The sequence below is a fragment of the Corvus kubaryi genome, unplaced genomic scaffold (assembly GCF_017639235.1).
Source record: "Corvus kubaryi isolate FWS band 111438036 unplaced genomic scaffold, C.kubaryi_AGA036_p1.0 37300, whole genome shotgun sequence".
NCBI classification, from domain to species: Eukaryota; Metazoa; Chordata; class Aves; order Passeriformes; family Corvidae; genus Corvus; species Corvus kubaryi.
Window position 1 is genome coordinate 6,772,484 of NW_024581093.1, and position 27,725 is coordinate 6,800,208.

The following is a 27,725-nucleotide window of genomic DNA, read 5'->3' on the forward strand; positions in this document are numbered from 1 at the left end:
CCCTGACGGCCTTAGGGGCGGGACAAGAGTGGGCGGGGCGAGTTTTTATTGGAGGAGACACCGCGGGGCGAAAAGAGCGGGAACGCAAGTTCACTCAAACCGGGGGGAGGTGGGCGGGGCGTTGCCATGGCGGCGGGCTGGGCCCGGGGGAACCAGGGAGAACGCGGAGGGAAGCTGGGGGGAGGGCGGGAAAAAACAAGGGGAAAAATCGGGAAAAACCCCGAGGGGAGCCGAGCGGAACCGGGGGGAACCGGAAGGGATTTGAGGGGAACCGGGGAGGAGCTCAAGTGGAGCCGGAGGCGGCCCCAGGGGAGCCCCGTGGGCAGGGGCGGGGCCGAGGAGAATGAGGGAATGGGTCAGGTTGGAAGGGAGCACAGTGGGGTCATCTGGTCCCACCTCCCTGCTCAAGCAGGGTTGTCCTAGAGCACGTTTCACAGGATTGCATCCAGATGCTTCCGGAGTATCTCCAGTGAGGGGAAACTCCACACCCTCTCTGGGCAATGTTCCAGTGTATGATCACTGTAAACTCAGTAAAGAAGTTCTTCCACATGTTCGAGTGGAACTGCCTGTGTATCATTTTCTGCCCGTTGCCTCTTGTCCTATTGCTGGGCACCACCCAGCAGAGCCTGGTTCATCCTCTGACACCTCTTCAAATAGTGACAGACACTGATAAAGTCTCCTCTCCGTCGTCTCTTCTCGAGGCTGAACAGGCTCAACTCCCTTTTCCTTGTAAAATAAGCTATGTTCCATCCCTCTGGTCCCCCCAGGCTTCCTGCTGGCCTCTCCTCAAGTCACCTCAACCCCAGCTGCCTCCGAGGTGACCCAGGCACGGCCCCTTGGCGAGGTGAAGGTGTCACACACAGAAACAAACACAGGTGTATCGAGCCATCAGTCTCTGTGAGGGGGAAGATGGGTGAGTGGCACTCCTGGCCTTGCTGCCTCTGGTCACCCAGCCCCGTTTTTCACAGTTAACTTCCGTGGTTTCTGCTTTTTTCCAGGTCAGCCAGCAAGTCCACAATCTCTGCAAAACACAAGGATGGCTTTAATCAACACAGAGTATTTGTTGTAGGCTTGTTTGGATTTTTTTAAGAGATGAGAAGATGGCTTTCCCTCACTGATAACGAGCCATCCTGTTTCCTCAGTGTGGCTTTGCCAATGTCTCTAATGATATTTTGGTGTTTTCGCTTCAGCCAGGGTGATTCCCTATGTCAGGGTCTGCTGAGGGAGGTGCTGGTGGGAGATGGAAGCACAGAGACCTGATACACAGTGGTTTCTTGGGCACATTTTCCACATCTCTTGTATGGATCTGGTCCCGTAGGATGGAGTGGATGAGATTGAAGGGAGTTTTCTCCCCTCAGACAGGTGAACCGAGGGAAAGGTATGACCTCCGTGACTTCAAGCACACCAGAAATGTTCCTCTATCTTTTCCTGATGTTTCTGTTGTATCTCCTGATGGAGACCAGTTACTCATCGGATCAGACCCAAACCAGCTTCAGAGACAGTGAAAACTTCCCTGTCACAGAGCAATGCCCAAGACTGAAATTTACTGCTCAAAACCCAAAGCAGGAAATGTTCCTGCAGAGTGTTGTGGCTGCTCCTCCATCTTACGGGATCTGCAGGACCTGAGTGGGGATTAACCCACAGACCCCTACTTCTAGTTCAGTGCTTGTCTGACAGAAAAAGCCACTTTTATGTGATGCTGAATGAAAAAACAGCCTGGTGATTATTGTCATGGCATGGGTAAATAAATATTAATCGTGAGGTCTGGAATCTGGGGACTTGCTAGCATAAAAAGGAAGGTCAAGGCAGGATCCCGAAAGACAAAGCCAGGCAAATTCATGTGGGAAATAAGGGGAAAACTGCCTGCTGAAGTAGCTGATTGAAGGATGCAAAGGACCTGTGGAGCAGATGTCCAGGACACTTACCCTCGGCAGAAGGGCGCTGGGAAGGCTCAAAGGCCCGGCACTGTTCAATGATTTTCCTCAGGTCGTCAGGACAATCTTCCCCAAGAGGATCCCAGTAATGGTGATTGCAGATTTTCTCCACGATCTCCTCAGAAGTGCAGCCTAGACAGCAAGTGCAAGCAGGAGTGTCGGGATGGAGCTCTGCTGCCACAGGAGGGTGCTGAGGAGGAAACCCAGCACAAAGCCAAGAGCCTGCCTGCAGCCTGTGGCAGGGAGAAGCCAGCAGGGAAGTGACCCAAACTCCATCTGCAATGAATCCCCCTGTATTTGGCATGACACTGTTGGGCTCCAGTAGAGCAGGATGTGTTTATGCTTAAATGCACAGAACCATCCAACAGAAACAAAAATGATTTGCATGTTTGTGGTTTAAGCATGTTGCTTTCTATAAGCTGTACTTTACTGTATTGGAGTTTCAGGAGAAGCTGTGAAGCTGTCATGCAGAGCCAGGCACACCAGGCACTGCGACTGGCATGTGCATGGGATGCTCAGGGAAGGAGCAGGGAGCGTCCAATGCCAGACAGGAACCACACTGTGCCATGTGGCTTTTCCGCAGGGAACCAGATACTTCTGTCTCACCTTCAAATGGGATTTTGGAGGTTGCAATCTCTGCCAGAACGATCCCAAAGCTGGAAGGAGACAAGTAAGAGTCTCAGTATTCATTCCACTGTGTATTCCTCCCTTCTAATGGAGAGGACTGTTGGGCTATGCCAACTGGAAGCACATGCTTATGTGTCCAATTAAGCCTGGCCTCATTCTATAGCTCAGCAGCTACTCTGCCAGACACCTGCCTGCTCACAGGCATCTCCTGGGAGGGACAGACACACCTGTATATTTCACAGGGCCTCTTGTAAGGGTAGGTGATGTCTTTTAGGTTCTCTGGAGCTATGTAAGCCAACATAGAGACTTGTTTCCAATTCTTCTGGGCTTTTCTCTTGATGGATGATTCTGTTTCGCACAGCTCAAATCCTGACAGCTGATTGAGAGAATAAGAGAGAGAAAAGGAGAAGTAGAAACCTGTGGTGCAGCTAGGGACTGCCCTGAGAACACAGAGCGAGATGCCCTGGGCAGCAAAGCTGGTGTGTGCTGCCCATCACGGGTCTCTTCCTGCAAGCAAAACCAGAGGTGAAGGCAGGTGAATTGCTCCAACTTCAGCTCATCCCAGGCTGGATGCTTTAGGAATGCTCACTTTGCTGATGATAAGACCAAGATAGGCAGGTTTAAGTGCCTAAGAGGATAGGGGAATGGCACTACCCCATTTTATCCTGGACTATCACAATTCCCTTTAGCGTTGGTGGAGGGAGACATCCACAAAACCATTCAAAACTCCCCAAAGCATCTCCAGGTGTGGTGCTTACCTTCACACAGTAATCCCCAGCCACCAGGAACTTGCTACTGCAGATGCAGCCATGGACTCGGGACTTCTCCCCTGTCTGGTGCAACCTGCAGATGGATGGAACCAAGGGCAACACATGATGATGATGATGATGATAGACCCATCCCCACCTCGGTGCTCCCTCCTGCTGTGGAGGGAAAGACTGACATGCATCCAGAGAAGCCAGCAGCTTTCTGCCTGTCTTGGTGGATCAACCCTGCCAAGCCAAGCTTTCCAGCAGGTGCTGGAAGAGCCACTGTGGGCAAAACAACAAGCCTTGTGGATGAGCAGGACCCGTAAGGAGAACTGGCCATGCTGTAGAGTGCTTCCAAGTCTGCCCTGTGGATCTGAGGAAGGGGTTCCATGTCTTTGCAGGCTTGAAGCCAGATGCAGGGGCCAGTGACCAGGGTAGATGGGTGCTACTACATCCAAATCCACTACCTACCTCTCCACCAGCCTCCCATCTCAGTGTCCCAAGGTGGTGTCACTGGGAATCAGTGTCTAGCAGGATACCACTGCTTACTCTGAGATACCAGGAAGCTGCACACAGCTTTTGGATTGTCACGTGGATTTACTCACTGATTTATACAGGAGCTCACCTGTAAAGGCCTCTGGCAGCTCCCAGGGCCATCCGAATGCGGATGTCCCAGGAAAGATGCTGTTGCTTGTTCAGCACATCCCGCAGCGTCCCGTGCTTACAGTACTCCATGACGATGGAGAAGCAGGGGCTCCCGTCTGCAAGGCAAAAGCCTTGTGCCACCTCTTGGGAAGGGACCACAACAAGCCATGTGCCACCAGCTAGCGCTGGGGATGGCAGGGGAGGAAAAAGGTGACATTAATATGACACCCCTACCGTTCTCCTCAATGCAGATCCCGTACATGCGCAGGATGTTTGGAGACTCAAACTTCTTCAGGGTCTGAATCTCCTTTTCAAAGATGTCTCTCACCTTGCTGTGGAAAAGGACAGCATGGTGAGATCCCCGGAACAAGGCATGACATGGTGCTGTGCCACCCTCCTGGGGGCACACTCGTTCCCACCCAGGGCAACTCACACTGGGTCAGTGGTCAGTGGCCTCTTGAAAGTTTTGATGGCAACAGGGTACTTGAGGTACTCGCCCTCATAAAGGTCATAGCTCTCGGTGTCCTGTAGGTGCCTGTGGAAAGTGAGTTGGTCCCGCTTGATCTCAGTGATGTCTTCTCTTTTACCAACGTTGACCTTCTTCAAGCCTGCTCCCACCATGTGCCAGAAGGGAACAAGGGACACGTTAGGCAGGGCTTGGGGGAAAAGGACACAGTGCCCAGGGTGCAGGTGGTGTGACACCGACTTACGCTCCATCTCACGAATGACTTTGTTCAGCTCGCTTTGCATCCAGTCTACCTTGTTCTCCATATACTGCCTGTCGATGTAGATCTCCTCAGCCACACCTTGGGGCTCCTCAGTACCTGGGGAGAGAAACAAGCAGAGGTTGGGCCACTGTATGAACAAGCATGACTGTGTGGATTGTTTTTCTCATGGCTTAAATGCCCCTTTGGCTCTCCATGGCCATCAAGCCAGAGCTGGGCAGCAGCTGGAACAGCTGGAGAGAGGGGCCAACCACCAGTCGCAGGGAAAGAGGGTTTGCTAAATGCACTCACTTGCAATCACCTGGTCCAAGAAAGCTCTGTCATCCCTCAGGTCCTCAGCATCCTGCCTGCGACATGTCTTTGACTGGAAGGCTTCCAGGAAAGCCTGCTTCTGCTCTGCCTGCAGCAGGAGCGAGAGGCCCTGGGCAATGTCCTCCAGGCTTTCATTCACCCAGACAAACTCCTCACCAGCACTTCGGGCTCGCAGGAACTTCTGGATCCAGCTGGTCTGGCTGTATTTCATCACCAGTTTCTGGGCTTCCCACAGTGCCCAGAGCAGTTTTTTCATCAGTTCCTCTTCGTGGTGGGAGATGTGCTGTCGTGGCTGAGCCCTAAGTATCCTCACGGGCTCCAGCAGGATCTGGATGCGCTCCACGAGGCGCTGGCACTGGTGCTTACAGCACTTTACCTGCTCGAATTGGGCATGGATGGCCTGGGCCACGGAGAGGACCCTCTCCACGATGTCCATGCTTGCAGCAAAAGGCTTGGCCACTGGGGATGTGGGCTGGCAGTGTCTGGTGCAGGTAAGCCTCAGGCGCTGCTCAGAGATCAGCTGGATGCAGCTCTTCCACGCCTTCCACCCTAAGGAACACCCTATTATGGCACAGCATCCTCCCACAGCCTGTCACATCTCCAGCTGCTTTGCTTTCTCTGCTTTGCCCAGCACTGCAGCTGCTCGTGCAGACCGGAGCAGGCACACCCAGAGATATCACTAGCAGCAGTAGTGGCACACCTTTCTCTGCATTAGCAACAGATGTTTTGGCTTGATTTATGTACATTAATTTAGTATGAGCCATCCCAAAGAGCTTCCACCCAGAGGAGCAGGGACATCAGTTACCCAAGGAGCATCCCCTGGGCAGCATTCCTGGCTCCGGCCCCGTGTCACCCTGGGGTCCTGCCCGCAGAGCCCATATCTTTGACTGTAAAGATCTGTTTTCATTTCTACCCAATGTCTCTCTGTGTGGTCACCCATCTAATAAAGGCTTGTGCCTCTTCACAGCCCCAGCATCCCCAACTTCTCCACATTTTCTCTCCGTAGCGCCCACTCAAGATTTTAAATCAAGCTCTTTCTATGCGCTCAGCATCCCCACAGGGATGGTGCCTGCTCCCCAGCCCACATGCAGGTAGCAAGGACAGAAAACCACCCCTGTTGCAGGGAAATTAGCGGCAGCCACTCTGATGCAGCCAGCGTTAAGAGAAGGGTGCCAGGTTCTTCTGGCTAGAAAAAAGACAGAAACGCACCCAGAATCCAGCTGCAGCCACTCTCCCGTCCTCTTCAGGCTCTCTCCAGCACAGCCCCCAAGGAAGAATCTCGTCCGTGTGCCAAGAGAAACCGTCTGTTACCTGGTCCTGCTTCGCTGACCTCGGCTGCCTCCGCAGACTGGAGGGGCAGGCAGGATGAGCACAGGTTTAAAGGGTGTCACAGCGGAAGGGACATTGTGCAACCCACTGGAGCTTCCCACGCCATCACGGCTCCCAGTTCCCAGAAAGCTACTTGGGGTATCCCCAAGGGCTGTATGCCCTTGTGCTGGGTTTTGCCTGATGGAAAGAGGAATTGCCCACAGGAAGTGCAGTGGGACAAAGGGGATGGGGAGGTTGTGCCCCCCGTATTGATGCTTGTGTTATTTAGAGCACCACAACCCATTCTGCTGTGCTGGCAGCAGTGGAAAGGCTTGCCTAGGGCACTGGAACACTCACAGTAAGGGCTCTGTGCCCTTCTGAACTTCCTGCATGTGCAGCGAGACCCTCCAGAGCACACCCCTGCTCCCCTCCCCACGCCTGAGCCCCGGGACCCCCCAGCACCAAAGGAGGTGGGCTGCGGGCACCGGTGCTGGAAACAGCGCTTGACCTCTGCTGGGAGCACAGGAAATTTTGCAGACGGCTTCGTCAGAGGGCCAGGCTAATTTTGGGAAGCTCTGGGGCACATGCAACACTATTGCCCAACTTCAGAGAAGTGAGTGGCAGCTTCTGTTTACCCAGAGCCCCGGCGTCACTCAGGTTTGCTGTGAGTGTCCCCTGCAAACCTCCTACCTCACCGTGGTTGATGAGGGGAGCCAGGAACGGTGGCTCCAAGGGCCATCACCACCTGGAAAGGGACACACCAAGGGCGGGAGAACACGCAAGCAGCCCCGGGGGATACATTTGCCAGAGCCTTTTTAGAAAGTTTTATTTTTCAAAATATACAGTTTATTTACAATTGTAGTGTCTACAGTTTTACATATAAATTTATTTCAAACCTTTAAATACCTGCAGTAAACATTAGGGAAAAAAATAATAAAAAATAAAATCACAGGATCAGCAAAAAAAGGCATCTCATAGTAATTCTTTTCATTGGAGTTTGAGTTTCAAGTAGCCAATGTCTATGAAAACCATGAACTTGATGAATCTGGCAGAGAGATATGGGTGCACTGGTTAGAAAAAGGCACAATCCAGACCTGCGGGACCCACCCCAAAAGGGCTGCAGGCCAAGAAAACCCTGGGCTGAGATCGGGCCAGGAGAAGGACCTAGGACAGGGAATCCCCTCGGCACGAGTTAGGCAATAGGGTTAACTGCAGCATGTGGATGCCCTGGGGAGAGGGCACCCCAGGAGAGACAAGGGCTCTGGCAAGGTGCCAAGGCAGAGGAGGGAGGGCGGCATCAGGCACTTCATCTTTCAGGCAGCAGATCTGCCCGTGCATCCATAGCCTGGAGTGGGAGGGCAGCGAGGTAGGGGCAGGAGTCCACCAGGGAACCCCACAGCCTCTTCCTCCCCTTTCCCCACCATCCTCAGCCCCCCATCCCCTTGCCAGTGCCACAGCTGGACCACAGCACTCCACAGGGATGCTCCACTTTGGAGTCACTGCTGTGGCACAGCCCCCAGGAAGGGGGCAGGGACCAGCTGGCCTTGCTGGGGGCTGGGGAGGGACACCAGCCCCAGTCCAGGGGGTACGGAGCCGGCAGCTGAGCACTGAGCTGGAGCTGTCAGTCCTCTTTCTTGAAGGTCTCCTCAGGGATGAGTGTCCGGAAAGGATAATCCCAGAAGCGTGTGCTGATGCCAAAACCTGTGGGCAGGGAAGAGAGTGTTCAGCCCATAGCACCACCATCATCGAGGTGTTGCAAGGGCTCTGTGTTAGCTGGTGAGGGAGTTCCACATTTTGGGAAGGGAGGAAGGCAAAGTGAGGGCAAGGAGGAAGAGCAGAGGGAGCAGGAGCTGGCTGCGCCATGCCAACAAGCCCCATGGATGATAGCTTATCTGGATGGGGCGCTTTCTCCTAGGAAACCGGGCAAAGGGCAGGTTGAGCAAGCACTGGGCTACAGAAGGTGTGGGACAGATGTGGGGAAGCCCAGGGCCTCACCCTACACCTGTCAATGCCTCCCAGCAGGAAGAGATGCTGCCCTGGGCAGGGACAGGCACCCACATCCCAGCATCATGGGGATTTGGCCTCCGCCCTGGCATCCCCAGGCAGCAGTGATGCCCACCAGTGAGGCGGGCTGCTGCCTGCACCCCTGCACTGCTCTGGCTCCCCATCCTCAACACAGGAGCCAGGAAATGTTCCCCATGAGCTACAGCCTTCCCCAGCAGGGCAGTGCTTGCCTTTCCCCATCCCAAATATTTTGGAGCAATCAGCTGCACACATGCAGGTAGACTGGACTTTGACAGCCCTTGCCCCTGCCAGCATGCATGGGGAACATGGTGCTACCTGATTTTTGGTGTTCAAAGTGGTGCTTGACGTGATAAGCCTTCAGGCCATACAGGTAGGTGCCCTTTTTGGGGGAGCCGTAGTGGAGGTAATAGTGCATCATGTCGTAGATGACGTAGCCGCAGAGTCCCCCGACGAACACCGAGAGCCCCAGCACCTCGGGCAGCAGGAGCCGCAGGACACCGTAGAAGAAGCCAATCACCAGCGAGGCTGGCACAGGAGGGAAGACCAGGCGGGAGCTGTCGAAGGGAGACTGGAAGCAGAGAGGGACAGTGGGACAGGCAGCTCGTAGCCCACCCTACCTCCCCCAGCACGTCCCTGCCGAGCACTGGGGAAACCCACTTGGGAGAAGCCAACACCAAAAACCCTCTCTGAAGTTGTACCCGGTGGTGAGAGCAGCCCTCCATGCGTGCCAGGGTGGCCAGGCAGGTGGTGGCTTTAGCTGGCAAGTGCCCAAGCTCCATAGGGCCATTTCCTCCAGCAAAGCTAGAGGGATCCTATGGCTCTTTTGGTCTTCCCCTTGCCCAACCACAGAGCTTGCAAATTTAACTCCAGCTCCTCCAAGGCTGTTTTGCAGCCCTCACTGGTACTGGGTAAGTGCCTCGCTTGGGATGCCACCAGTCACACTGAACAGGCACAAACAGGCTCTGCCTGGGCAAAGGCCATGCACTAACAAGCTCCAGTGGGGCAAAGGCCACCATTCCCACGGCCCGGCAGGCGCCAGCGGAGGCGGGAGCTGCGACTCACCTTGTGATGCTGCCCATGCAGCAAGAAATGCAGGGTGATGAGATAGTAGTTACTAGCAGGTGGCTTCATGTGGAAGACAAAGCGATGGATGAGGTACTCTAGCAGGGACCACAGGATCATTCCCAGGATGAAGATGAAGGGGAAGTAGTATTTGTGGACAGGGATGGAGTACTCTACACAACGAGATGTGCGGTGGTCAGCAGGGCAGGCGATGTGCGGGTGCTTTTATCCATCACCATCCTCCCACTGGCGTCAGGGTGATGCTCAGCTCTCCCTCCCTCCCTCCCACCTCCCATCCACCTCCTGCCCTGAGCTTCTAGGGAGCTACCTGCCCAAGCACTGCTCCAAACCACATTTTCTTTTGATTCCCATTAATTTACAGAAACAGTGAGCTTCTTGCTGCCTCAGGAAGCCAGTGAGGGGGGGTCCCTGCATTCCAGGTGCCAACAGGGGCTTGGACGTGCACTCTAGGGACTGTGTCATCCTTACGAAGCTGCTTCACCCACCAGAACACGGCAGGAGGGACCTTAATTGCACAGGCAGCACTCGTGACAGTAAAACAGTGCTGTTGGTGTTCCTTTTTTGGGGAAAAAGAATAGATTTGTTGGGCACTTTCCCCCGCAGAACATTTTTCAGCCACCTCCTTCTTTCTGGGCTGGCTGCCAGCCCTGTGTCCTTCCTAGGAAAATTTGGATTCCCCTAAAATCTGCTTATTTTTGGAAAAAAACCCTACAAAACTTGGCAGCAAGGTGCCGAATGCCACAAGGAGCAGGGGGTGCCTGTGCAGCAGGCGCTCTCCACCCCACAGCCGGGCACAGCTGGCACTGGGTGGCACCTTGCAAAAAAAATAGGGAACCCAGAAAAAAAGAAAAAAAGAAAAAAAAAAAAACAAAAAGACAACAAAGAAGACAGCCTGCCCCGGCCACGCTTGTTATTCCCGGGGGAGCAGGGAGCAGACAGTGGGAGATTCAAGGACAGGCGCTTCGGGGAAACAAGCCCCGCACTGTGCGGCGCCGGCAGCGCTGAGAGCCGGGTTTGTTCGCCCGCCACGCCGGCATTCAGCCGCGGCCCGAGGTGGGCGTCAGCGGCGATTGGAACACTCCCCAGCACCGGCAGGGCTCGGTTTTGGGGATGGAGGGACGGGAGGCAGGGGGGAGCAAGCTGCAGCCCAGGTCAGCCGGCTCTGTGCCTCTATTGATCTCCTGGGGGGAACAAGTCTTGTGGTGAGAGGATGGGATGGAGGTGGGCAAGCACCGGTGGCTTCATGCAGGGGACACGCTGGTGGCCGCAGGGAGACGTGCAGCTGACCTGCTGCTCTTGCATGTGGCTTGTGGTGAGCACGAAGGAGGCATGAGGAAGGGATGCAGGTCTCCCCCCACCCAAGGCTGTCCTGCCCCTATACCCAGAGTGGGGTCAGTAAGGGAAGCCCAACGACTTTGCTGCTGCTTGTACCTGTGGTGAAGGAGGAGAAGAGCCTGGTGTTGCCTTGAGCAAGGGAGGTGTAGCTGACCCAGCTGAGATAGAGCACCACGGGTGTCCACACCATGAACACCACGTACCTACGGGGTAGAAGGAGACGTCAGAGGGAGTGTCCTGCTGGCTGGTGAGCCATTCCCCCCTCCCTGGGGAGGCACCACCACAGTGCAGACCCTGGGATCTCACCATGCTGTCTTGGAGAGGAACTCAAGGAAATCCGAGTGGAAGAGGCGGATGGGCCGATCCACAGGTTGGTGCACCCACTCGTCATACTTCTCCCCTAAGTAGCCCACCTGCCACAGCAAGGGCTTCTGCCAGTCCACCAGGTCCTGAGGGAGCAGACAGCGGTTGTAGGGCTGTGGAACCCACAAACCATCCCAGTACCAGGCACAAAGCTGAGCTGCTGCGGCAGGATTTAGGGCTGCAAACTTCTTCCCATACCCCAAGGGCAGTTGCTCCTTGTTTCAAGGTGCCCTGAGCTCCCCACAAGCACCAGCACGGGGCAGACAAGGGGCCAGACAAACACCAGCCCCATCTACCCATGAACATGGGGCTTAGCTCACCCGTGTTACCAGGTACCTGCCAGCGGATCAAGGTGAAGGTGGCTGTACCCAGACCTGGCTCAGCATCAGGCCCTGATAACTGGGGCTCTTTGCCTCTCGAGCTGCCAAGATTAGATAGTGAGCAGTGATATTCCCCAGCAGAACACCTCTGGTAGCACATGGATCCCATCCCCACGGCACTGCCCCAGCAAAGGACATTTCTCCTTGTGCAGAGGACACATGGGGAGACCACAGCTGTTTGGGCACCCCAGTGAGGAGCAAAGTGCAAAGGGATGGGGAGCAGCGATACAGGGTGGGAACAGAGACTCCAGCACTGCTGCTGTGCATGGCTGAACTCAGGTGCAAGAGGAAGGGACCTGTGCAGGCACGCATGTTGGCATGGCATGAAAATAGGGAGCCACAACTGGCAGCACCACCTCTGCCACTGCTCAACATCCCCAGATGCATCTTCTGCTGGCCTGGCCAGATAAGGTGGATTCTTGGTTCCACCTCTGCGCCAGGACTGAAACCACGCTCGCCCAGCTGAACCCCAGGACTGGCAGCTCTCCTTGGGCTGCTTGTGCCACACAGCACTGGCACAGCAACCTGGCACCTGGGATTGTGCTGCCAGTGGTGGGGATGGCTCGGTCTGGGGCACCTCAGGGCAAGGAGCCAGGGTGGCTGTGGGCATTTTGGGGGCTCTGCTGCAGGCAGGGATGAACACAATCACACAGGAAGGGAAACAACCCCAGCTGGTGTATGGGATGGGAACAGAGCCATTCTCCACTGGGGAGGTAGAGGAAAAGTTAAAGCAAAAAGGTCACTTTGAAATGCCATGTTCTCTTTTAAAGGTGCTCAGTGATAAAATATTAATTTGGGGGATGAAAGATGTTCTCCTGCTCAAAAAACTTTCTACAAGATAAAGGCACGCCCACCAACCAGCTGGGACCATGCAAGCTGTGGTGACCAGATGGTGCTACAAAGGGCAGGGACAGCCGAAGGCACCTTGGGAACAAACTCCTGCTGTTGTGGTATGCTTGGAAAGGAGCTGGCAGGGCAGGAAGCACCCTGGACACACAGGGATCACCCTGCCTGGGCTGGGGAATCCCTTACTGCTCATTACAAGTGCTTAGGCAAGGGAAAAAAATAAAATAAATAAAGCAATAAAATAAAGCAAGAAAGAAATAAAAGCAAGCAAGGTGTTGGCTTGGCAACATTTCCCTCTGGAAGGGCACAGCCACTGTCAGAGAAAGCCATCCCTCCCACGCTGCTGCAATGGGAACCTCCCAGCGTGGCCACACCTGTGTAATAAAGCATGAGCAACGCCATCCACACCAGGAGAAAGGGCAGAAGTGGCTGGATCAGTTCGGCTCCCTCACGCCATCCCTCCCATCCAAGAAGTCAGCAGAAATCCAGCACTCGTTCAGGGAAAAGGAGACCTGGTGTTTCCCAGGAGCATTCCAGCAAACAGTGTGCTGGAGGAACTCCAGGGCTCTTACCTTCTCCACATCCACTGTTTTGTAGCAGAGATCTGCCTGCTCTGGAGTCTGGGCTGCAGCAACCACCTCCTTCTCATCCACTGTTTCAGAGAGACTCTGAAAAGAGAAGGAAAACCCTGTGGTGAAGCATCAGTGGTGGATTCAGTTGGGGATGGTGATGGCTGTAGCACGCAGGGGTACGGCCCGAGTGAGCTCCTGCCTGCTAAATAAATATGGGGAAAATTCTGGTGAATTTAAGTCAGTCAGTTCCTGCAGAGCAGGTTCCTGAGGGAAGCAGCTGCCAGTGAGCTGCGCTGCCCTTCAGACCGTGCACTGAGCATCGCAGGCTCAGGGCTCTTTGGAAACCTCCGTCCGAGCCATGTTTGGAATACCCTGCCTGCTGCTGGGACAGCATGGGTGCTTCAGGGTGGCAATGCAGAAACTCTGGGCCCTGGGCCAGCACTTCCCCCTGCAAACGGGCAGTGCCATAGCAGGGGTCACCTTGCCACTGCCAGCAAAGCAAGGGGCATTGCTGGTTAGTGCTCCCTCCTCCCACCCCACTGATATCCAACAAAAGCCCAGCTTGGCTTTTCAGTCCTTGAGAAAGCTGGGCTGGCAGACCTGGGGGGTGTGGCACAGCTGGTGCCACCACGCTGGCTGTGGGCACAAGGAAAAACACAGAAGCAGGGACCTTGTCCAGGGAAAAAGGCAGTATGTCCTTCACAGGGTGACACTGGGCTGGGTGCCTTTGCCATGGGCTATGGAATATGGCAGGTGGGGTTTGGCTGTGGCTTAGGAGAGCACGCTGAGGCACAGGGGATGCACTGGTGCAGTGGTGGCAAGACGAAGACCCAGCTGCAGTCTCACTGCCAGGGTGGGCTGAGAAACAGGAGAAACCTGCCTTGTCTGATGCTTGGAAGCAAACACATTGCCAGCTGCCAGCACCAGCCTCCTTCCCATAGCTGTGCCAGCTCCGGCGCCGTCCGTGCCGCTGGTGGGGGGCTTGGTGAGGCTGCAGCGTGCCCATGCAAACCCCAAGCCAGCCGTGCCCCCCGGCAGCAGCGCTGGCTCCCCGGGCAGGACGTGCCAAACATGCCTTTTCTCCCGCTCTGTCACCTTGGGTTACCCATTAACCCGGAGCAGGGTACGGCGGGGCCCGGCACAGTCATTCCCGACGGGGCTTCCAGCTGTGCCGCTTCCAGAGAGGAAGGGTTTTCTCCCAACTCCTCAATGGAGGCTCTCCCCACTGCTACGAGGGGGATGCACTGCCACCCTATTGATGGGAATACTGCCCTGGCAGCTGCAGGAGGGCCTGAGATGCAGGAGAACCAGTGTCACCTTGCCAGGACACGAGGACTTTACTCTGTGCCTTGTTGGGGACGCCGAGGCAGGGCTCGGGCACTGTTTGCCGACAGCAGGCACTCCTTGCAAGCTGTGCTCCCACCCCATTTCCCGGGCTAGCCGGATTTCAAGCCTCATTCTGCTGGTACAGGAACTGCATTACCCAGCTCTGAGGCAGCCCCTTGCCTGGGGCAGCGGGCAGGGAAGGACGGGGGATATTTTCAGACAGTATTTCCAGGCTGGAATCCCACTGGCATCAATTTTACTGCAGGCAGAGTACTGATATGAGCTGATGCCATGTACCACCACATCTCTCTGTGAGGATTCCCACTGCTATTTTCCACATTGCACACTCTGTCCTTCAGCCAGACATTCCAAAACTCTAGGGCAGATGGGATGCCTTAAAATCCAGCAAAGCATGGTGAATTTATGGTTTTGCCTCTGCCCTGCAGGTGCTTTGGAAGAAAATTTGGCTTTAAGAGAGTGAAACGGCTTATCCATGCCCTGAGAAATGGGCTGGTGCTCTCCACCTTCACGCTTGCACCACAACCTAGCCAGCAGCAGGAAGGATGCTTAAGAAAGCTGAGCTGACGCAATGCCCGGTACCTCTTCTCCCTCTTCCGAAAAGTTCACACACCTCCAGTTCCCCTGCCCATGGATGCCTGAGCACTGTGTCATGCCTGGAGGCTTCCCGGTCCTCCCAGGTCAGGGAGATGCGCTGGGGCGCTCCCATCCCACCTCACCACTAGCACCTGGGCTGGGTGACATCAGTGAGATGCCATTGCCCTGTGTGATATGGCAGCTCTCTCTCAGCACCAGAGTAATCTCCTCCTCCTCCTCTTCCTCAGGGAGCCAGAGGAATGTTCTCCTCTTGCTCACCCTGGGGCTGGCACTGAAAGGACTGGGAGCTGTGGTGCAACCAGGATGCAAACCACATGCATGTCCCAACTGGCTCCCCAAAGGGTAGCCTGTTCCTGCCTGTTCCATGCATGCAGGGGCCCTGCTGGGATCAAGCCCCATGGCACCCAGAGCAGTGCTGGGACTTCTGCCCATTCTTCTCCAAACAGGAGATGGGTTGGAAGGAGGTTGAAGGGGTGTGCTGAGCTGGGCTCTGCTGTCACCTGTGGGTGGTGAAGATGCATTTGAGTTGTCCCCAGGGAAACGGGTCCTGCCAGGGAAGATGAACAAGGGGCCTGATGTAAGAAGGGAAAGTTAACACCCATGAGGTGCTGCGACTGTAAGCGAGTGGCAGTCCCGGCAAGGTGCCAGCTCTGCTGCTGGTAGACAACGGGGCCAAAACCCAGAGCATGGCATGATCCAGTGACTGGGTGACCCAGCATCCACCTGCGAGCATCTGGCTGCCCGGTGTGGGTCAGATGGGGAGCTCGGCATTGGCCCTGCACCAGCTGGAGAGCACTGGTCATGCCACCCCAATGCTGTCCTGCATTGGGACTTGGAGCATTAAAAGAACAAAATCCAGCTGTGATGTGAGCAGACACAGACAGAAAGGGTGGTCCAGCACAGGGCTCGGTGTTCCTGGGACACAGGCAGAGAAGCTGGAAACCTCCCCCTAGCCCAGACAGGGCGATGCTGCCTGAAGACAGCCGCTCTGCCAAAAGCCTGGACCCAGGGTTTTTTCCACCCATTTGCCCAGTGAGTCAAAACCCAGAGGAGTCCTACCATACCTCTGCATTGCTCCACAGCCCCAGCACCTTCACTGAGCTCCTCAGAGGCTCAATTTGCTGGTGTCCACATGGGACAAGCTCTGTTGGCAGTGCAGGTACATCCATGTAGCATGAGGACACCCCAGGACATGCAGAGAGCTCAAGCAAAGCCCTTGCTTGTGGTGGCACCATCCCAGCACCACCATCCCACCAGTATCGTGGTCCATGAGCAGTGGCTGGCAGAGACCCATGAGGCTGTGTCTTAGCCCATTAAACACTGGGTGCAGCAGGACTATTAAAAGGAGCTGAATTTACCTCCTCCTAGTCATAATAGCAATATAAAAAGTCACTTCTTGTTACATCACCCCCAAAGAGGTGCCCCAGGTGTCCCGCCTACATCCAAGTGTACTCAGGCTGGGACGGAAAGCCAGGGCGAGCCTGACGTGCAGCAATACAGGCAAGAGGAAGAGAAGGACACTAAACCTGAGAAGGCTGGAGGATTTACCGTGACTCACAGCCACATCATGCACCCCAAAGAGGCTGTGATGAAAGTCTCTCATTGCTTAAACTGGAGGGGTAATTAGATGATCCAGTTCCCTTCTAGCGAGACTGTTAAAATCCACTGTCTAGTTTAGGTAATTACTGGTACTCGCTTTGATCTCCCCTATATGTCCTGCTTGCATAGATAAAATGTTTAGGGGTTAATTTGTCCTTAGCCAAATGGGTTTGGGTGATGCAGAAAAGGGACCTGTGGCTGAAGGAGAGAGCCACAGGAAGGGGCATGGAGACACCAGTGGGATGAAGGCTGGATCTTATCTTCTTTCCTTCCCCTGCATTAACATATTTTTCCCCCTTTCCAAAATCCTGGAAATGCCTGGGGGAAGGAGGGGAGGATGCTGGATGCCTGTGGGACCACAGCATCCTGAATTCCTGAGCACAAGGATGATACAGCCCTGGGAATTCCAACGGGTGAGGAGAGGCCCTGGCAAAGCTGTGGGGATCTGGAACCAGACTGGGGCAACGTAACACTTCCTTTAAAGAGCTGTTTGGGGTACACCTGCTCCAAATTACCCAAAGCATGAACCCAAGCACCACCAAGGGCATCAACTCTCCCTAGAGAGGATTTTTGGGGGGTGGGGGGAGTGGGGCAGAGCAGCTCACACATCAGTGCATGCCGGACGTGGTCTCACCATGCAGCAGGCAGCTCTAATCCCTCCCCAGTGTATTACAGCCTGGGATGGTTTATCTGGCACCAGGCAGCATCTGATCTCCCTGCGCCCTGGTGTTATCACGCCATGTATTTGCATTGGGATGGTGGCAGCTCTCCTCGGCGCGGGCTGAGGCGCAGGAACCCGTTCGTCCGGTACCTTCCTTCGCCCCAACCCGTTGGGCTCGTCACGCCTGCAAGGAGGCGGCGGCTCAGCGAGTGTCCCAACAGAGGAGGTGCCATCGCCGGGATCCATCCAGGGAGAACGCAGGCATTGCACCGAGGCTGAAACAAAGCCTTGTCTGTGGCGCTGGGGCTGAGGCTGTGCCCTGGGGAGGACACCCAGCGAGAGCAAACAACCAGCCAGAGGGACCGGCCGGTCACTGACCTTGCAGGGATGTCTAGAGGGGAACACCACTGCTGGGCTAGTGAAGGGGGCCGGGCTGGCCCCGCTGCTCAGCATCCTGCCCACGGCATGCTGGTGAGGGCTGGTAATTGGGTAGCAGCGCCCACTGACACCCAGAGGCAGCGGAACTTCCCCAGGAAACTTTCCCATCTGCCTGGACAGCACAGGGCTGGCGCAGCGGGGGTGTCATGGACACCCATGCCCTACACCAGGCAGTCAGGGTGATGGCTGGGCTCCTCTCACCAGCAGTGGCTGCTCACCACTGGCAAACCCTTGTGGCCAGCACCTTGGTCCCTGATTGAGTGCTCGGAGTGCCAGGAAGGGTGTCCTGTCACATTGCCCACCCCGTGCCATACAGTCCTGCTAAAACTGACAATGAGCTCCATCTTCTGCATCCCTCCAAAGACCCCAACACCTCCATGCCACATTGGCACCCCAGAGCCACCCATCAGCCCTGCTTCCTAGCATGGCCAGGGTGGGATGTGGCTGTGGAGTGGGACCCTGTAGGTACCAGACTCTGTGCCCTTGGCACCCTATGGGCCTCAGGGTCCCCTGCACACCTCAGGCACCACCCATGCAAGATTCCAGGAGCCTCAAACACCCTCTGTCCCCTTCACCTCTCATGCCCGGTAGATCCCAGACCCTACAGAGCCTGATCCTAGGGGTCCTGTCCTGGTCAAAGCCAACACACACCATGTCCCATACAGCTCAGACACATCTGGCTGCACTAAACACCTTATATGCTACATGCATCCCAGAAACTTCTATCCCAAAGCCTATCCAGCCTCTGCATGACCTGAACAGCTTGGACCCTGAGAAGCCTGGACCTGGAGTGTGCTACAGACCCTGTATAGCTCAGATCCTGCAATTTGGATCCAGGGTGCTCTACAGACTCTGCACAGATTAGACTCCATGCACTCTGGACTTGAGATGCTCTATAGACCCCGCACTGCACAGATCCCAGAGAGCACAGACCTGAAGCACCCTACCAAAACTCGATCCAGGACCTAGGGCACACTATAATCTCTCTACATCCCAATCCCGGGACGTGGGGCGCCCTATAGAAACGCTGTACATGCCGGCCCTGGGACCCGGGGTGCCTTAGAGAGACCCTGTACGTCCCGGATCAGGACCTGGGACACCCCATAGCCCTTGTTCACGCTGGACCCGGCACCTGGGACACCCCACAGCGACTGCCATCTGTATATGCCCTCCCCAGGTCCCCCTAGAGCCCATGCCCACCCGGTCCCGGTTCGGCCCGCGGCGGTACCTGCTCGTCGCCGGGCTCGATCTCCCCCACGTAGTACTGCTCCAGCCAGCGGCGGGCATTCGCCGAGTGCCGGTGGGGCGGCCCGTCCAGCGCCGCGCTCACGTCGGTGCCGGCCCGGCGGCGCAGCAGCTGCTCCCCACCCGGGTGCAGCCGCACGAAGCCGCTCAGGTCGTAGAGGCGGCGGTGGCAAGAGACCAGGCAGGCGCCCTGCGCGCAGCGCGCCCGCACCTCGGCGGCGCTGAAGGACCGCGGCCCCGCCGTGGCCATGGCCCCGCCGCCGGTCCCCGTCCCGGTCCCCGTCCCAGTCCACTCCCGTGCCGTGCCGCCGCGCTCTGCCCGCACCTGCTCATCTGCATACATGCATATGCAGCCAGACCGCGCCCTCGGACCACGCCCCGCCGCAGCCCATTGGGCAGCCACGGACGGGTGGGGCATGGTTGGGGTGGGGAGGCTCCGCCCCACCGCAGGTACCCTCGTCCGGGAATGTGGGAATGAGGCATCCTTGGAGAGGCAGAACGGGGAGAAGGGGGCACAGGGCACCCACAGGGTGAATGGGGAGATGGGGCGCCTCCAGGGGAGGGGAATGTGTCCCCCAGGGGCCCATGGGTACGCTCAGGGTGGGGGAATAGAGGGTCTGGGCAACCTTGGATGGGTTATGGGGGGGCACTGGGGTACCCCCTGGTGGAACTGGAGTATGGGCATCCCTGGAGCAGGGATGAAGCTGGGGGGGTATAAGGCACCCCTGAGGGAATCACCCTTCCCAAGATATCAACCCCTTTCCAAGGTCCTCAGTGGTCAAGGGAGGCAGAACCCCAGTCCTGTTCAGAGTGCAGTGAGAGAGCAGGGTCTTTCCTGGAGTAAGCCAGAGGCCAACCCACCCCAGTGTCACTTGCTGCCTGCACATCCCCTCCCCAGCTGTTTGCTGTTTCAGTATTTAATTAAGTTTGAAATTAGCCGGGGGGCAGGAGGCAGCCCCAAACACCCAGAAGAATCACAGCCAAATAACTCATAAAAAATGGCAAGAAAGGAGTTTCCCATGCATTTTTTGGGAAGCTTTCCCTCTGAAGTGGGGGGGAGCTGCTTTGGGGTGACACCCTTGACCACAGGGGCTGGCCACATGCCAGCAAATTTTGGCGTTGCCGGCCACACCAGGCTGCAACCAGTTATTAAGGTGGGGTTAGCCATCCCAGGAATGGGGAGCCCCCCCAGCCCCACCTGTAAGGGTGGGTCATCACACCGCCTCAGCCCCCCGGCTTTGGGGTGCTGTGGGGTGCTGGCCAGGCATTCACTGAGGTCTTTAATCAAGGTGGATGCAAAACCTGCTGTGGCGGCCGGCATCGGCTCCACCTTCCCACCCAGCTCCCGGCATGGCTCTGCCACCTGCTCAGGGGAAAAGTCCTTTTTTGGGTGGGCAGATTGGTTTTGCACCCTGATAGGAGCAGAGGAGTTAAGGGTGGGCATGCACCGAGCTGGGGCTGCTGCAGGGCACCTGGGGTACATGAGGGGGACCCTTGGAAGGGTCTTTGGGGTGGTGGACAAAAACATTCTTTGGGGGCTGGGAGGGCCAGATGAGTCCTGAGAGGCTGCTGGGAGACCCCAAAGGAGGTGCTGGAGTGGGACACTCTCCCAAGGGGGTTCCCCAATACCTTTAATAGCCAAGGTGGTCCTGGCTGTGGTGGGTGAGCTCAATCTGGCGCAGCCCTCTGGGGCATTAGGGTGGCTTCTGGATGGACATTCAGGATTTTTTGATGAGCATGAGGGCAAGGTGGGGGACAGAGGCAGATCTGAATGAGTTGGGGCTCTCAGCTGGAGGCCACTGCACTCAATCCCAAACCAGGGACCCCAGACCCCAAGCATGCTCAGGTGCAAACTATCCCTTTGTGGGGTGCTGGGGGAGATGGAGGGGACACCTGGCTGTGACCCCACGATGCAGTCCCCACCAACTGGTCTTGCCTGTGCAGTCCAGCCCTACCTTGGGTTTTGGGGCCGCGTGCTGCCAAGGGCCACCCTCTGTAATCACAGCTCATGGCAGAGATGCATCCAGCCTTTGCCAGCCCACAAAGCTGCTGGGTGACCTGAGAGGCTGCCATCCTCTCCCAAGCACACAGGGAACTATGGTACTCAAATGCCCCATAGCAGGGCTCAGGGATATGAGCCAGGCTCTTGTGAGCTGACACCTCATACACCCTTGTTACCTCCTGGGCGCTATGGTGGGGCTCTGTCCCCTCGTGCAAGGCACAAGGGTGTCCCCACAGTGGGTGAGCTGACCCTCAGCTCTGCAGTGAGAATGAGGCAGCAGGGGGACCCTGTCACCTGCAGAGCAGGGATGCACTGAGCACTGGTGGCACTGGGAGAGGGATGGGACTGGGACCGAACTCTACAGCAGACACCAGCATAACAGCACCGAACTGGCAGCAGAGGGCTGTGCCAATGGCGTGTCCCTTCTGCTGTCCCCATCTCTGTCCCTGCACTGTGCCAGCCCCAGGACAAGCAGGATCGGGGAGTGTAGTTAGCTGCTGATCAGCCTGGCTGAAAAGAGAGCAGCCAAATGGCTTTGGCTCATCAGTTCCTGAACTGGTTTCCCCACCAGACAGACGGACAGACGCTGAGGCTGGCACACAGGAGACAGCAGGAATGTGCTGCTGGGCTTGGGACAGTATCAGGCCCTGCAGCACTGGAGGGGCTGATGCTGGGATAATGGAGCTGTGGCAGCCAAGGAGGAGGAGGAGGCCGATACAGACTCGGCTTGGTATTGCATCCATGGGGAAAGGTTTTCCCTCTCTGCTAAACACTCCTCATTTCTCTGCCAAACTCCATCATCAGGGATTAAACTTCCTTCTCCACACATGGAAAGCCTCAGTGGGGATAGGAAACACACACCACGCTTGTTACACCCTCGGTAGGAAAACAAATAGGGTTTAAAATGCTGACAGTGGCCTTGAGGGCACAGCGTGGGTTGTCGTGGGAGCTCTGTCCCTCTTCCAACCCCGTCCTTGGGAAAGCTAGCATGGGTACACAGGTAACAGCCCTTGGGATGCACATTGCAGGCAGTTGAAGCAAGTTTTGGCAAGCAACTCTTCAGGGTCAGACCTGAGGTCTTCTGCCCTCAGCATCCTCCTCTGCACTGGCCTGGGAAGGGTGCCAGAGCAGGTGTGGGGTGCTTGGGCACCTCTGCAGAGCGCTGCTGGCTGGGCTGTCTGGATGGAGGTGGCCTGGGATGGAGCTCCTCTCCTTGGCAGTGTCCAGCCTGGCAAACCCGTGGCACCAGTGATGCCCTGAGGGAAGTGGTTTGACACCCCTCCCACGCGGCACACGAAGGGCTCATTCCTGCCCCATGCAGAGCGGCCTGAATCCAATGCCCCCTTGCTCCTGCTCCCACAGAAACCATGCATGGGTCACCCCCTACCCTGCAGCACGACTAACCATGCTCCTGAGCACTGTGCATCAGCTGAAGGCTCTATCCAATTCACCTGGTTTGACCATGGCAACATCCCCAGAGCTGGTTGGGTGCACACTCTGGCCCAGACTCACTGCCTGAGCAGTGCTGGCCTCCTCTCCCTTCCCTAAAGTCTGCAATTCAGAGCGAGATTTGGCCACACTGGGGAACTTTTTGCACTTTACAAGTTATTCCAAAGAGCAGTGGGTGCTGGGACAGGCAGTCCGGGGTGGGCAGCACAGAAGAAGGGGCTGCTGTGGGGCACCACCACGCCCCATTTCTGACCTTTTATTGCTGTCCCGTACAGCAAAGGCAACAACGTTTCTCTCTTCCACCGGCTCCAGGCAGGCAGCAATAAGCCGTTCGTGTTTCCGTGCAATAGTCACCTCTGCATGGGGTGAGGCTGCTCCCAAAGGAACCACCAGACATGCTGCAGGGGTGTGAGAGAAATGCTGGCAGCATCCGGGAAGGAATTCCACCTACCTGTGCATGGCTGCACAAACAGCCACAACAAGGGCTTTTCCACCTTCCTCTGAAGTGCTGGCCCTGCTCCACCTCAGGGGCATTCACATACTATGGAGATGGACCGTAATGGACGGTAATAACACACTAAATACCACGATTTGTCGGTCCGTCACCTTTAAATAACAAATCTCCTCTCCCTTCCAAGCTACAGGAGCACTCAAGCATGGAAATGAAAATACTTCCAAGCTGAATGGCTGTCACGCAGGAAGGCGGAGGGTGGGAGGCCTCTCCCTGCAGCTCCTGGCAAGGAGCACCCTGGCCCTGGGGCTGCCGTGGCGCCGGGCAGGACCTCGCTGCACCCGCCTGCTTTCCTGGGGGGCAGACGCTGCCCAGGGCCTCCCCAAGCTGCAGGATGTGGGCTTTGGTTTGCCGGCAGCTCAGACACCGCCCGGCTTCGCTTTCCCAAGAGGAGCCTCACAACCGCGGGCAGTTCTGAGTCTGTTCCCAGCCTGCCAGCACAGTGTCCCAGCCAGGGCTGGGGGACCCAGCAGCAGCCCCACAGCTGTTGCAGGGCTCTGCTACCACCAAGCCCCCTGCTTTGGGGTGCAGGGACAGGGCCATGAGTGCAACACTCACCACCCACTGGGAGGGCGAGCTGCTGGGGGCTCCCGACAGAGGGAGAACCAGCAGAACAACAGCAAATTCTATCAGAACAGCACTTAAAAAAATAATTTTAATGTTTTAATTGTTTAAGATACATCATCTGTTTATTCCACAGCAGGATCCCACAGCCTGAGCTAGCACAGGGGTTGGGAGCGGGCATGGCACGTGGCCCCACTCAGGAGGCAAGCGTGGGAGAAGGGATCAGTGCTGGTACAGGTGGGGATAGCTCCAGCTGGCTCATCCCTGACCACACATTCGCCCAAATCCAAAGCTCAGGCTGAAGCCAGCACTGGAGAAGCACAGGCTGCACGCTCCAGGTGTGCACACACTGCACAGCAGCATCCCTGCACTGGGAGTACCCAGTAGGCACGGCCCCAAACACACAGATCCATCAGTATATTCTCCAGTTGATGCTCCACAGAAAGAAAAGTCATAAACCTTTTGTGTCCATGGATCCCACCATTCTTCTAGACCCCCTTTTTCCCTAGAAACTGCTGTTCAAGAGCCTCATCACTCCAACAGCAGCAAATCTCAAATTATCCATAATTTTCCCCATAGAGCTTGGAGACAACAGCCAAAAGGAGCTGTATGGAGTAAGTGTCCTCTTTGTGTTTTCTCAGTGAGGGAGCAAAGGCTTTCCAAAACACCACATCTACGGAGAGATAGTGTGGATCCCAAACTCAAAAGGCAGATGCCTTTCCCAGTCACCAGGAAGTGTCACCAACAAGACAGGGACAAGTTAAAGTGCATTTTATCACCTGGTCAGAGCAGGAGATGGAGACACCTTAAAGCCTAACAGTACTAAAACTATTGGAAGCAACTAATCGCAGGGAGCTTGGGTGCCTGGCTGAGCTTCTCATGCCAGCCACAGGTACTGACCAGTGAGCAGAAAGCTATTTAAAAAGTAATCCTGAAAAATGCCATTTCCTTCTCTTGCTGTATGGGGAAATCTAAACGATGTAAACAGCCATTCAAAATAAGGACCCTGCTGCTTCCAAAGAAACTCTGAGCAGTTCCATGGACTATTTCCTCTTCAAGCGCCATTTACAACTCATCTTTAGAGCTTACTGTTGCTTGAGAATTATTTCTGCCTTAATTGTGTAAAACAACTGTTTTGCTCAGTATGAGCCCATGTGAGGAGGCACCTGGAAAAGACTCTACATTGCTGGAGCGAGTTTGGCTCTGCCAGGTGGGCCCTTTCCAGGGGAGCTTTCAAACACCTCTTCATCCCAAACTAACCAATATTCACACATCCTTCTGCAGGAGAGAGCAATTTTTCTGGTCTGACATCCATGGCCAGCAATGGACACAAGGAATTTGGTCAAATTGGTCTGAAAGCAACCTGGGAAGCGTAGGAGTAATGGAAGCACTTGTAAACATCACCACAGCACATTACCAGGACATCCTGCTTCAGCTCCTTGTGGCAATCTCCTCCAGACAGAGTGGAGCAGAGCTGACTCAACATGGCTTGGGAATTAAATATCCAATCAGTTCCCGGGTGCCCCGCTGTCCCCACTGCTCAGAAGGTGCTCTCGAGCAGGCAGTGGCACCCACAGCCCGTGGGACAGACCTCCTGGGTGCGAAACCACTCCATCATGTGGCTGGTGTGGCCTCCGTGGCCACACGTCAGGCAGAAATTGGAGGAGCCCCGCACGGCCACGTGGCAGATGGCGCACTGGAAGGTGAAGCCCTTGCAGATGGCGCACTGGGTGCCGCGCACCTCGCTGCGGCAGTGGCTGCAGTACACGCCAAACTCTGCCGGAGGAAACACACGGAGAGCAGGACAGTTAGTGCTGGTGGAATTATGGACAAAGCAGCCCTGCATACAGCCCCTTGCTCAGCAGATCAGCCCCTTAAACTACCCAAGGATCTGCCTCAAAGCTCCATCAGGATGGGATGGCGTTCAGAGATCTTGGTTTGTTCTCCATATGGCATTAAAGGAACAGGCAACGGAGTGCTGGGGCACTGGCTGGCCCAATTCCTCAGCTGTCTGCTGGAAATGTGGGTTGGATTTCAAGCTTTGGAGACACTGACACATGAAGGTTTCCTGCTGGTCTCATCCACCTCTTACCACTAGGAAGTGTCACTAAGCAAGCAAGACAGCCTCCATTTCTCATCAGAGAGCCCGGAGCACACCCAATGCCTCCTGTATCAGACTGTCAGCCGTGGAGCTGCAAAGGCATTGGGGGTTAAGTCACCTGTTTTCACTCCAGTTACTCCTCAGAAGTTGTCCTGGCTGACAAGGTGAGACTACTGCTTTTTCTCTGGCATCCCTTAGCTGTTTTTTTCCCCACAGGTCAAGCACATCTGTTCTCAGAGGTCTGTGAAGAAGACAATTTGGCAGCTGTCCTCAAGCTGGGCATCTACGCTACTGAAAGTATTTTGGGAGAAAAGTCCTCTTTACCTATTTGCTGGCAAGATCTCTAGTTAGAGATCTTGCAATTTTAACATAAGAACACTTCAGCCCAGGATCAGAGATGAAGACGGGGCATTTCAGAGGGAATAATGGACATTCATCAGCACAGAGCTGAGCACTGCTGCCATGGCAGTATGTGCATTTCCAGCTTTGCTGGAGAAACGGTACAGTCTACAAAGCCCTTGAACCAACACCTGCAAGCCTCACCTCCACCCAGAGCTGTGAAAAAGTCAAACCCATTTACTAGCAGTGCTAACCTCTGTCAGAGGTTAAATGCCACATTTTCAGTGATGTTTCAGTAACCAATGGACACTTCCTCTATGTAGCAGGATGCTCTGCCTAAGCCAGAGCAAAACAGCTTGGATCTTACCTTACTTGCAAGCTGTCAGTGATAGATTGAGCGGGGAGGGGGGGCTGTTCTTAAGTGCTGAAGGATGCTGAAACCAGCTTGATCACACTACCCCAAATTAGACCCATCACATGGATAGGTAAGGCAAATGCTTCCTCACCAAGGCTGGCATCAACAGGGATGTGAAAGCCCTGGTAGGGAAGGGAGAGGCAGATGTTTACAGAAGACAAAACCAAAGAGCTGATAGCTTCTAACTCAAAAATAAAGCACGTTCTGCTGAGCAGGCAGGACGACATTTTATCTAAATTTGTGTGACTGACAGTCAATCACTTCATACCATAAAAGACCAGTTCCAATTTTAAATGGTGAAAATTTTTAACACACCTCCCTTAGGTGTGTGTGAAGATCCTTACCTTGGGTGGGGACACCCTCAAGGTCACTCCTCAAAGCTGAGGGAGAGAGATTTGCCCATGGTCATTGCTATGGGTGAACATCAGTGTCTACCTGATAATTATTAAGCTAGCCTTGCTATTATTAATAACCAGTGCACTATTAATTTTGTATACTGTGTGGTAAATAATTCTGATTAAGGTCTTTTTAGTCTAATGATTATCATTATATTCATCAATTTAAATAAACTCTTCATATTTTATTCATATGAAATAATTGGTTTGCCATCACTAATCCTGTGGAACAATTGGTACCAAGGTTCAATTACACCTATATAACAATTTTAAACCCTTGTGACTCCCTTGGGTGGGTCTCTCAGATAAACTTTGTCCATTCCATCCATGACACATCCCACCCTGCAGATTGCATGTTCCTAAGCTCCCGAGGCAGAGCTGTGGCTCTGCCTGGGCAACTGGACCAGCCACTCACCAATTCCCTTGTGGGGATCAGGAGGACATGAGACAAACTTCAGAACCTCAGCCCGCTTCTCTCGCAGGCCCCAGCGATAAAGGATTTCTCCATAGCACTTCTTAAAGTCATCAAATTGCTGAGTGTTGGCAGGATCCAGCAGCCTAGAGGAACAAACAGGCTTGTGACTGATTGACTCTCAGAGACTCTGGATGCAATCCTCTTTCCAGCAATGGCTATGCAACCAGCTCACATTGCTGGAAGTAGGGTACTTCCCATGTGTTGCTGAAACATTGCTGAACACAAACTGCTCTGGCCTTGACTTGCTCTACACTCCAGAGTGCACACTCTGTGGGTGGACTCACCTTTGGGGCCCCCACCATGGCCTCTTAGGGATGTATCATGTGTAATCCCAGCAGTGTTGATCCGCAGGATGAAGCTTCTTCAAGTAATTATGTGAATGACAAGGTCTAGGGGCAGGTGTGGTACTGCACTGCAGCAACAGAGACTAGGCCATGGAGTTGCACGTGACTGAGACACAAGTAAGGCACCTCTGAACACCCCCAAGGCACGTGATAACCTACCTTTTGTTTTTCTCATGCTGGTCTTTCTCCCGCTCCCGATGATCAGGATACATTAGGTTTCCGTAGCGGAAGTCATCTGGAGAAGACTCGCACCAGGGAGTGGAGGTCTGCTCCGTGTCTTTGTTTGCTGCAAGCACCAAGAGGCTGTGAGTGCATCTCCCCCTTCAAAACTGGGGTCAGGAA

General features: G+C 55.2%; 3 protein-coding genes across 9 annotated transcripts in view; all 3 read right to left on the reverse strand.

The window, feature by feature from the left end:
- Window positions 1-425: 425 nt before the first annotated feature.
- MLKL (mixed lineage kinase domain like pseudokinase) lies at window positions 426-6,338 on the reverse strand. Its single transcript, XM_042027379.1, has 11 exons — window positions 6,202-6,338; window positions 4,972-5,541; window positions 4,666-4,779; window positions 4,389-4,563; window positions 4,190-4,287; window positions 3,936-4,071; window positions 3,320-3,404; window positions 2,789-2,937; window positions 2,541-2,590; window positions 1,926-2,066; window positions 426-1,021 (listed from the first exon to the last, which is right to left on the reverse strand). Exons 2-11 carry the CDS (start codon window positions 5,426-5,428, stop codon window positions 969-971), a joined length of 1,458 nt encoding a protein of 485 aa, XP_041883313.1. The 5' UTR covers window positions 5,429-5,541; window positions 6,202-6,338; the 3' UTR covers window positions 426-968.
- Window positions 6,339-7,096: 758 nt separating this feature from the next.
- FA2H (fatty acid 2-hydroxylase) lies at window positions 7,097-19,100 on the reverse strand. The gene is made up of 7 exons (XM_042027380.1): window positions 18,772-19,100; window positions 12,905-13,000; window positions 11,050-11,192; window positions 10,840-10,946; window positions 9,388-9,560; window positions 8,641-8,893; window positions 7,097-8,001 (listed from the first exon to the last, which is right to left on the reverse strand). The coding sequence occupies exons 1-7, from the start codon at window positions 19,036-19,038 to the stop codon at window positions 7,922-7,924; spliced, it is 1,119 nt and encodes a 372-aa protein (XP_041883314.1). The 5' UTR covers window positions 19,039-19,100; the 3' UTR covers window positions 7,097-7,921.
- A 4,291-nt stretch (window positions 19,101-23,391) lies between these two features.
- WDR59 (WD repeat domain 59) overlaps window positions 23,392-27,725 on the reverse strand; it is a 49,248-nt gene continuing 44,914 nt past the window's right edge. For 4 of the 7 annotated variants that reach the window (XM_042027381.1, XM_042027384.1, XM_042027382.1 and 1 more), the window contains 4 exons: window positions 27,543-27,669; window positions 26,980-27,122; window positions 26,514-26,549; window positions 23,392-25,090 (listed from right to left, as the gene is read on the reverse strand). In XM_042027381.1, coding sequence (XP_041883315.1) covers window positions 24,855-25,090; window positions 26,514-26,549; window positions 26,980-27,122; window positions 27,543-27,669 — 542 coding nt within the window. In that variant the 3' untranslated portion in view covers window positions 23,392-24,854. The other 3 variants (XM_042027383.1, XM_042027386.1, XM_042027387.1) reach the window with 2 other exon arrangements.

What these genes read in the sequence shown, in the direction of transcription:
- FA2H (XM_042027380.1), bottom strand. Translation starts at nt 19,038, where the DNA reads ATGGCCACGGCGGGGCCGCGGTCCTTCAGCGCCGCCGAGGTGCGGGCG. An exon ending in TCGAGCCCGGCGACGAGCAG is followed by an intron (nt 13,001 to 18,771) that starts GTACCGCCGCGG and finishes TTCTCTTTTCAG; the next exon opens with AGTCTCTCTGAAACAGTGGA. An exon ending in CTTTGAACACCAAAAATCAG is followed by an intron (nt 8,002 to 8,640) that starts GTAGCACCATGT and finishes CCCTGCCCACAG; the next exon opens with GTTTTGGCATCAGCACACGC.
- MLKL (XM_042027379.1), bottom strand. Translation starts at nt 5,428, where the DNA reads ATGGACATCGTGGAGAGGGTCCTCTCCGTGGCCCAGGCCATCCATGCC. An exon ending in CTTGGACCAGGTGATTGCAA is followed by an intron (nt 4,780 to 4,971) that starts GTGAGTGCATTT and finishes TTCTCTCCCCAG; the next exon opens with GTACTGAGGAGCCCCAAGGT. An exon ending in AGTCATTCGTGAGATGGAGC is followed by an intron (nt 4,564 to 4,665) that starts GTAAGTCGGTGT and finishes TGGTGGGAGCAG; the next exon opens with GCTTGAAGAAGGTCAACGTT.